This window comes from Corylus avellana, chromosome 11, assembly GCF_965113065.1.
Source record: "Corylus avellana chromosome 11, dhCorAvel1.hap1.2, whole genome shotgun sequence".
NCBI lineage: Eukaryota > Viridiplantae > Streptophyta > Magnoliopsida > Fagales > Betulaceae > Corylus > Corylus avellana.
Window position 1 is genome coordinate 17,984,104 of NC_142500.1, and position 10,138 is coordinate 17,994,241.

Consider the following 10,138-nt stretch of genomic DNA (forward strand, 5'->3'; position numbering starts at 1 on the left):
AAAAAAAAACCTAATTGGTAAAGAAAGTACCCACATCAGAAGGCAACTAACACATGATAGAATAGATGGAATAAACAAGCTTGTTGCACGTCAGGTAGCAAATATAGCAGTGCTACCAAAAATCAAGATAGCAGGGCAAATGTAGGTAATAGAATATTAGAAATTTACCCCACAAGAATCACAACCGACTCCTAAATGAATGTTTGAGCGAGTATGAGACTGCAGTAAATTCTCTCCTTGTTTACCAGCTTCGGAGGAACTGGAACCTGAAGCATACAGTAGCAAGTAACTGGCAGGTCTAAAGTACTCAGGACATGCACATTGATGCAGTATTACATGACATGCTAAAGTTATGATAAAATTTAGCAGCATCAATAATATACTTTATTACATTTATGCATAGGACTGTATAATCATCAAAACACCATTAATTTTCAAACGGGATATTATGCCATAGAAAGAAGCGCAATAAATTTCCTGAGAATCTGATCATTAAAAAGCTTTTTAACTTTTTGCTACAAAAACGTTTATAATGATTACTACATCATGCCTAATGGAATAGTAAGTCTAGAATAGGAATGACCCCCAAAATTAAAGTACTTAATACTTGTTGGTTTTAGATAGTTACTCCATAAAATTACAGAACCTCAATAAGTCTAATTTCAGCTTCATCTCCAGAACCAGTTGTAAACTTTATTGCTACAATTTCAATCAGTACCATAGTATTAAGTATTAGACACCAAAAGCCTTTCTGTATCACCTCTCAACCCGACTTTCATTTCTTCTTATCCATATATCAGTGATAACTTGATTTCAACTCTATTTACATCTGGCCGTATTCCAACAAATTAAGAGCTTCCTAAATGAAACGTGAGAAGTGGCAACTAAGAGTCTAAGACTAACCTCCAACATAACAATCCAGTATTATAAAGGTCCACATCCCATGAGATCAAATAATGACAAAACTCTCACTATATCTTAATACCACCAAATGGAGACAGCCAAGCTAACACTGTTGGCCATGGTATCGTAGAATTCTACTGATGAAGTTTGTGAGGTTCACATAACAAAATTCTTATGATTTCTCTAAAAAAGATACACCAAGTTTTGGAGTGCTGACTATATTGACTGTGTGAATAAGTTTAATTATTTTAGCTCACAAAGTAATGGTGAAAAATGTTACAATGAAAATGGCAAAACAAAAATTATACGAATTTAGGAAACATGATGTGTACCATATGGTTTTACTAAACTAAATACAGATATCGAGTACTATAACACAAAATGTTTTTAAGAACCAATTCTTCTTATATGTACTTTGAGCATTGAGAAGAAACTAAGCATTCAGACATACAGATCGTCAGCTTCTTGTGTTCGAAATCAACTTGTTTGAGCTGAACAGCATCTCTTCTCAGCACATATTCTTTAGGAAATTGTTCCTCCAAGAACTGATCAAGCACCAGACAAACTTTTGGAAATCCTTTTGGATGCAAGGTTTGACAAACATGACATTTAAGCATCTCACCGGTGGGGATGATGACACAGCTTTCGCAATATACTGTACAATATTGGAAATGAAAATAAGAATAATTGCATATCAACTAAATTTTTTTTCCACAACAGATAACTTGAAACCTGATCAGATATAAGAGCGCTAACTATGTGAACAGTACCATGGCCACAGTTAAGAACCACAGGATGGTATAGTAGTTGCTTGCATGCAGAACACAGCACATCAGCAACTGAAACCTGCTTGCAATTCTTTTCTTCGATAGCCACATTCCTGATTACATCAGAATTCCCATCAGAGATTTCTATCAGAGTACATGTGCCACAATCTTGGAAAAGTGAATCGGACAACAAAAGCTCCTGATTTGTATAAGGCTCCCCTTTCCTGGTGGAAGAAGGGTCTGAAGATGAGTTTGACTCAAAATCCATGGTAGAGAAAGAGGTTGGATCACCCTGATGAACACATGCTTGAGCATTACACTGTGGTGAAAAGACACCTCTTTCCACTTCCTCTTCTGCAACGTGCACATTCAAAAACTTAAATAATCATGAAATATGATAAGAAGTGCCAGATTAAGAAGATATGATGACTTTTTACCATAGCAGTTACTGTGATCCAAAGTAACAGAGTGTAAGTAGCTAGAAAATGTTATGGTAATCAAACATTTTTCTTTTAAATATTTTCTCTCTTTTTTTAAAGGCTATTGAACAAAGGTAGTCATGCTCAAAAGAAACTTGAATGCAATTCTGAGTTACAACTTCTAACAGAGCTACAAGCTAAACTTGAAACAACAACCAGGTTTTGGGAGAAGATAGCCATGTTGAACAGCAGAGGTATCCCCCAACATAAAAAATTCTATTGACACACAGTAACATCCACCAACATATTGCAAAAATCCAACGTATGTTGCAAGTCAATACCATGTCATATATTGAAATCACAAAAAATTCTTTCCCTTTCTCATGTGTTTTACCTATTCAACATGCTAGACTTACCGTTATTTCGAAAGACTTGAGAGTGTTTCTCATTGAGTTAGTTTAATAATTGTTATTTCATTTCTTGAGTGCATCTTTTTTTTTTTTTGATAGGTAATATCAATTTATATAAAAGCGTAAAGGGGCACAACCCATGTATACAGGAAATATACAATAGAGCCCACAAATGCAAATAGCTATTAAGCTGAAAATGAAGCACATAAGTCTAAAAATTCCGCAAGCATTGAAGCTTGCGACGAATGCCACATTACTCTCCATGAGAACAGTGTTTGGAGCACCCTTTTCTTCAACTCTATAAGTCCAAGTTCCCGGTCTTCAAAACTCCGTGCATTCCTTTCTCTCCATAAGCACCACATAACACATAAAGGAGCCACTCTCTAAATTTGCAGAACTGTATGATTACCTCTTTGTACTCTCCAACTTCCCAAACATTCCTTCATCCTACCTAGCATCACCCACATAACACCAAACAACTGAAAAACCATGTTCCATAACTCTATAGCAACCTCACAATGCAATAATAAATGATCAATTGATTCACCACTATGCTTGCACATACAACACTACTCCGTCGTTATAATGTTCTTCTTACGTAAATTGTCCAATGTTAATATTTTCCCTAGCACCGCTGTCCACACAAAAAAAGCCACTCTCGGAGGAGCTTTACTCTTCCAAATACTCTTCCAAGGACCAACCACTTGAGCCGAATTAACCTTTACCTAATAGTATGACTTCACCACAAAATTCTTTCACTAGGTATTAATTATTTAAAAACCTTTTTGGTTTCTTCAGTATGCAAAATAGAGTCAACATTCGAGTGTTATTTTTTTTCCCCCTCTAAAGCTATACTTCCGATATTTGATAGACAAGTACTCAAGAAATGAAGAGAGATTGCTTCCAAGCCTTATCACCTTAAAACTGATGTCTAACAAATGTAAATTGGTGCATGGACCATTACTAGAAGTACTTATGACATCATCTAATTTAGAAGTCGTTAAGGTCAAACTACCTTACCATCTAATTAAAGGCTCTTCCCAATAGGCGAATTTCTAGCCCCAATATTGTTTTACCCTAGAATAATTTTTGGGCAACCAAAAATGAATTTCTCAACAAAATTCTACTATTCCAACACTCCACAGATAGGAAGTTGCAATCAAATTATCCCTGTTATTGATGGATTCTTAATCTATTTGCAAGCCATATATGCAGAAAACTAAGGTGATATACAAGAAACGTAATATCACGTGGACAGATAAAATACAATGGTCCAATCAATGGAAACTGTTATAAAATCCAGTTAGAAGTATATCTTTATACTCAACATCTAGAATTTGTTCTATTCCTGGATACTTTTGTAACAATAAAACTCATGCATACATCCTGTATATGTATGGTGTAACAGGACACATAAGGTACGCACTTCAAATGAAAATTATGAAGCTCACCTAGAGTTATATTTTCCCTTTTCTTATAGGCAACAGGATACATCTTCAATAGCAAAACATGAAGCATCTGACAGATGGTAGGAAAGTGATAATAGGGATGCCTACAAAGTGGACAACGAGACTCATGCCGGCCACTCATGGAATTATGGACACACCAGAAACATGAAATATGACCACAAGCTGCACACAAGAAAAACGTATAAACTTATTGAAGGGTAAAAAATTTTCAAAACTCATGCTCTCAAGGAATTAGTAAACCCTTACACAGCACTATGGGCTTGAACAGAAGATCCCTGAAACATAAATTGAACTCAATTTGTAAGATTGTCATTCAAAAGAGAATGAATAAGATACACATCAATGAAAAGCACAAGAAGAATAAAACCAGATGACAACCTCTACAGAATAGTATCTATAGATATAAAACTAGCGAGTTAAAGTTGTGATTCTCCACTTCATCTAGTCAATCACCTTTTCCTTTTTGGAAATTGAATTCCATCTTATGTATTATCCATAAATTAGTCCATGCAGGTATTTTAGGTCCTTGATCTCCAAAAACACATTATAAATCCATTTGACAAAAATTGTTTGCAACTTGCCATATGTATAGTGTAAGATATCATACGCAGGAAGCTAAATTTCCACTTAAAAAGCACTTTTAACATTGGGATTAACTATTACCCTACAAATATTTTGCATCAAACTCTTGGAACCACAAGTGTTTGTAGAGGCAGTGAAATGAAAAGCTACCCAATCTAAAAAGTGGAACCAAATTGGAAACATTGTGAGAAAACAAATCTATGCTGTTTGCCAAGGCTCCTAAACTAGCAAAAATGGACCGTGGCACCTCACTACTAGGGTAGGTTCTTATGATTCAAATATTATTGATGATCTCCAAAAGAAAAGGCAAATTTACCCATTTATTATTTACCCTTCAAAGACAAAGCCAACAAAGTTTATCTCATAAAGCAAAATCTCCTCGTAATTAGGACTAACTTGCCACACTTAAGTTCTCTATCAAGCTTGGTCGAAAATACACACGTGAAGCACTAGAAGAGATGTACGAAAGATCTTCGTAAAATTGGATGATCAAAATTGCATCCCCTTTTCAAGCCAATAAAAAAACAAGGGCAAACAAGGTCGATGGACCGACTGCTGGTGGTTTTGATTGAAGGACCCAAATGTCATTTTCCATCGCATTTCAGTGGCTGTCTGCATCTTCCAATGCACACATTGATTCAATTTTTTTTACAGCACTGAAACGAGCTTTGTGATCACTACAAAATCAACAACTAATTGCTAAACAAAATTGAAGGCTGACAAGTGACAAACCCATTAATGGAAAACGGAGAAGCTAAATAAATTCTTGACTAAATTGACGCCAAACAAGCAAAAATTAGATATATCAAATACCATAGAAAAGCCATTGCAAAAGAAGGAGATTTTACTTCTAATTTTGGGGAGGATAAGGAAACTTACAGGCAAACGCAGCAGATAAAGGGCTCGTAGATTTCCTCTGATTCGACGTCGTCGTGCAGGGTTAGATCTTCCATCGAAAATTTCCAGAGGCCAATGAGTTCGAAGGCCAAATTCTTGAGAGAAACCCCGTGTGAGAAAGAGAGAGAGAGAGAGAGAGAGAAGCAGAAGATTATAGATGTCGGCTTATTTTAGGGATTTTGTGTTGGCACAGAATTTTATGCCGTGCGGCGGTGAATCAGTTTTTTTAAGCACCTCTTAAATATTAAGGGCTGTGTTTGTCTAAAGAATGCAGCGGCTTGGATCCAAAAACTTCAAATTTTTTTTTTTTTCAAAATTAACTCAAACATTCTTATTTTTTAAATCAAATCAATTACATTTTATTACTATTTAAATTAAAAAAACACTATAAAACAAATTTTTTCACTTTTTTATACAAAATATTTTTACTTTTTTATCTTACATCAATCAAATCTGCTACAATATCGGTTCTCTTCCTAAGTCAACTCCTTTGTCAAACATGGCCTAAAAATTGTTTGTGGTTTGATTATTCGAAAACGTGGTGGGAAATTTTATGTAGTGCGGCTTTTAGAACAAGTGGGAGAGTTGGATCTTTTCGTGGTCACGATTTAAAGTTGAAATATTGTGTTGACATTTCTTTTAATTTTAATATAAGAATATTCATTTTAAGTTTTAAATGAAATAGAGATGATCCTTGTCTTCATAAAGAGGGTAGTGGGGCGGACCAAATCCAAAAACTCAAAAAATTCATTTCAAAATTAACTTCAACATTATTACTTTTTACATTAAATAAATTACTTTTTATTACTATTCAAATAAAAAAATCACTATAAAACCAATTTTTTCATTTTTTTATGCTTTTATCTCACATCAATCAAATCTACAACAGTACCGGTCATCTTCCTAAGTCAATTCCTTTACCAACATAGCCTTAAAAATTGTTTGCGCTTTGATTATTCGAAAACGTGGTGGGAACTTTTATGGAGTGCGGCTTTTAGAGCAAGTGGGAGAGTTGGATCTTTTCGTGGTCACGATTTAAAGTTGAAATATTGTGTTGACATTTCTTTTAATTTTAATATAAGAATATTCATTTTAAGTTTTAAATGAAATAGAGATGATCCTTGTCTTCATAGAGAGGGTAGTGGGGCGGACCAAATCCAAAAACTCAAAAAATTCCTTTCAAAATTAACTTCAACATTCTGACCTTTTTACATCAAATAAATCACTTTTTTATTACTATTCAAATAAAAAAATTACTATAAAACAATTTTTTTCACTTTTTTATACAAAATATTTTTACTTTTTTTATCTCATATCAATCAAATCTACTACAGTACCGGTCCTCTTCCTAAGTCAATTCCTTTACCAAATATAGCCTTAAAAATTGTTTGCGGTTTGATTATTCAAAAACGTGGTGGGAAATTTTATGGAGTGCAGCTTTTAGAGCAAGTGGGAGAGTTGGATCTTTTCGTGGTCACGATTTAAATTTGAAATATTGTGTTGACATTTCTTTTAATTTTAATATAAGAATATTCATTTTAAGTTTTAAATAAAATAGAGATGATCCTTGTCTTTATAGAGAGGGTAGTGGGGCGGACCGGATCCAAAAACTCAAAAAATTCCTTTCAAAATTAACTCTAACATTCTTACTTTTTACATCAAATCAATAACTTTTTATTACTATTCAAATAAAAAAATCACTATAAAACAAATTTTTTCACTTTTTTATACAAAATATTCTTACTTTTTTATCTCATATCAATCAAATCTGCTACAATACCGGTCAACTTCCTAAGTCAATTCCTTTACCAAACATAGCCTAAAAATTGTTTGCGGTTTGATTATTTGAAAACGTGGTGGGAAATTTTACGGAGTGCGGCTTTTAGAGCAAGTGGGAGAGTTGGATCTTTTCGTGGTCCCGATTTAAAGTTGAAATATTGTGTTGACATTTCTTTTAATTTTAATATAAGAATATTCATTTAAAGTTTTAAATGAAATAGAGATGATCCTTGTCTTTATAGAGAGGGCAGTCTAAAGTCAGAAGGTATTCGAGTCTTACTATATTTGAATAGGTGAACTCGGATATTTTCTGACACGAGGCTGCCTAGCATATGTAATGGGCAATTTCGTTGCACCTTGAAAACTCATTTTGATAACTATTTTTTTTTAAATAAAATAAAATAAAATACATTAAAAAATGTTGGAGGATGGTTTGGACTTTCTAAAGTTTTTTAATAAAATTTCTTAAATTAAATTGTTTGAGAACATGTCAAATGTAATAAATTAATGAACATTACTAATTTTATAAAATCTAGACATTAGTATCCCATCCCATGTAATGAATGTTGAGATGGTAAAATCTAAACTATTTATTTATACTGAATTATTTATTTTGAAGAAAACAAATTTATACTTTGTCACACACAAATTAGAATAATTACAAATAGGAGGAAACTTGGTGGTCACTATTGTTAGAATATACGGAAAATATAATATATTTTCCGTATATTTTATAATTAGGTTGATATTAAAATTTTCTCTATTTATGGGTTGATTGTAATTATATATTGGGATCGTAATCAAATCAATGAAATTTGATTACTATACTTGTATTTAGACATTGCCCTATAAATAAAGACCTTTGCATTGTAGACAAATCAAGTTAATGAGCACAATGTAGCCCATAAGGGATATTCCTAGAAGTGGACGTAGTTGTCTAACACCGAACCACCCGTAATTTCTCTGTGTTTATTTTCTATATTGCTTCCGCTCTTATTTCCAAAAGTAGTATCCACAAAATGCCAAATTATATTATGATGCAACTAAACCCATAGTGTATTTATCAATTAGGGTTTTTTTAATTCATAAATATCATTTTTAGTGCTAAAAATATTACAACTTTTACTACAAATTCCTTATAAATTGACATGCCAATCCACAACAATTATAGTGTCAGCCACTAAATATTTAAATTTACCTGTTAAATTATATTGCTTAATTTTTTTTTTTTAGAGGAAAATGTACTTTACCTATCGAAGTTTGACCCATTTTTTAATTTAAAACCTAATGTTTAAAATTTTGCAATGTACTCTCATAAAATTACAAAATTTTGCAATTCAAACAATCCGTTAAGTAATTCCGTCTGAAAAAACGGAAAGTTAACCACGTGAATGTCAAGTGATAATTTTTCTCCCAATCTTCCCATTTTGTTCCTAATTTTTTTTTCAATAAAAAATTGGGGGGTGGCTAGGCCAGATTGGGGGTAGCTAGCCACCCCTAAATGGCCAAAGGGTCACCCCCATTTTGTATTTTTTATTATTATTATTTTTTTAATTTTAAAAAAATTAGAGGTAATATGTAAATATTGAAGAAGAAAAAAAAAAAATTATCACGTGCGTGACACGTGTTCGACTTTCTGTAGGAGAAGAAGGAATTGAGAAACAGAGTGATCGAATTGCAAAATTTTATAATTTTGTAAAAATACATTGCAAATTTTTAAATATTGTGATTCAAATTGAAAATGGGGTCAAACTTCGAGAAAATAAAATGCATTTCCCCACTTTTTTTTTCCCATTAAAATACTCTCACGTGTATTTGTAAAAATATATCAGCTTATTAAAATCAATCTTTGCAAGAAAATGTCATGAAAGCTCAGTGCCGTATGTTGTACATGTATTTTGACACAATTAGAATAGATTTTCTATATAGGGTTTACATTTTCCCTATTAGATTATTTCTGTTGGATAATGACTTGATTTCACAAGTCATGGCGGGTCCCTTTTTTATTGGTTGTTGTTACGCATGTTGTATCTTTTAGCCATGTTTTTGTCTCTTGTGAGAATGCTTTAGAAGCATTCTTTTCCTTAGCCGTAGAATTGCTTTATGGAGAAGATTTGTTTGACTTCGCTTCACAGTGAAGCATCCTTAACCGTGAAGCACTTTGGGCACTTTGGTCATTTGGCAGTAGCTCCGTGTGAGACAGAAAAGAGAGAGCACAACAAGCTTTAGGAGATTAAGAGATATTTTTGAGCTTGGGTGTATTGGGGCTTTTGGGTTTGAGGGATTTATTTGTACTACTTAAAGCTTGAGTTTCTGAACACGGGATATCAAAGCTACCTGCATCCTTCTGGTGCTATTGAGCTAATTACTCATGCACTAGCTGAGTGAACTACCTTTGAGCTTATTGTGAACTTTTACTTTACCTTAATGATCCTCCTTAAATTGACTACGCACATCGCCTAAGAGCAAGAAACAATCAGGCTCCGGTGATTCACATAATATGATTCAAAAGGATTATGAGCACCATCTATGACCCAGGTGATTTCTGTTCACTCAAAAGGTGGCAGACCTTTAAGAGAGAGATCACCTGGCGCAATCTTTGAAAACCAGTGAAGTATGAATCCTGTGTACGGGGTTGTATCTGGGTGTTGTCCTTTAGGCTATGGGTCCACACAATAGTGCTCGGGTGAAGGAGAGCTAACCTGGAAACTACAGTTCAGTTTAGTCTCACTGGAGGCTCCTCAGGCGCATTCATCTGTTAATGCTACCATAACAAATGGAGACTCATGCAACTTTATCTGAATCTCTTCCCTTGGAAGAGAAAGGTGGGCAGGTGTTGTTCTTCCCCAATCTCAAGCAGAAATCCAATTGTGTAAGATTTGCATAATACATTGTCCAATCTCATACATGAG

At 33.6% G+C, this 10,138-nt stretch overlaps 1 protein-coding gene across 1 annotated transcript in view; it reads right to left on the reverse strand.

Annotated features, from left to right (window-relative positions):
- The window catches only part of LOC132165288 (E3 ubiquitin-protein ligase PRT1), a gene marked incomplete in the record, with an annotated part of 6,804 nt that extends 1,152 nt beyond the window's left edge, over positions 1 to 5,652 (reverse strand). Inside the window, 6 exon segments of the mRNA XM_088511672.1 lie at positions 169 to 266; positions 1,355 to 1,558; positions 1,674 to 2,024; positions 3,951 to 4,130; positions 4,215 to 4,243; positions 5,430 to 5,652. Of these exon segments, the coding sequence (XP_088367798.1) occupies positions 169 to 266; positions 1,355 to 1,558; positions 1,674 to 2,024; positions 3,951 to 4,130; positions 4,215 to 4,243; positions 5,430 to 5,503 (936 nt within the window).
- Positions 5,653 to 10,138: the final 4,486 nt, after the last annotated feature.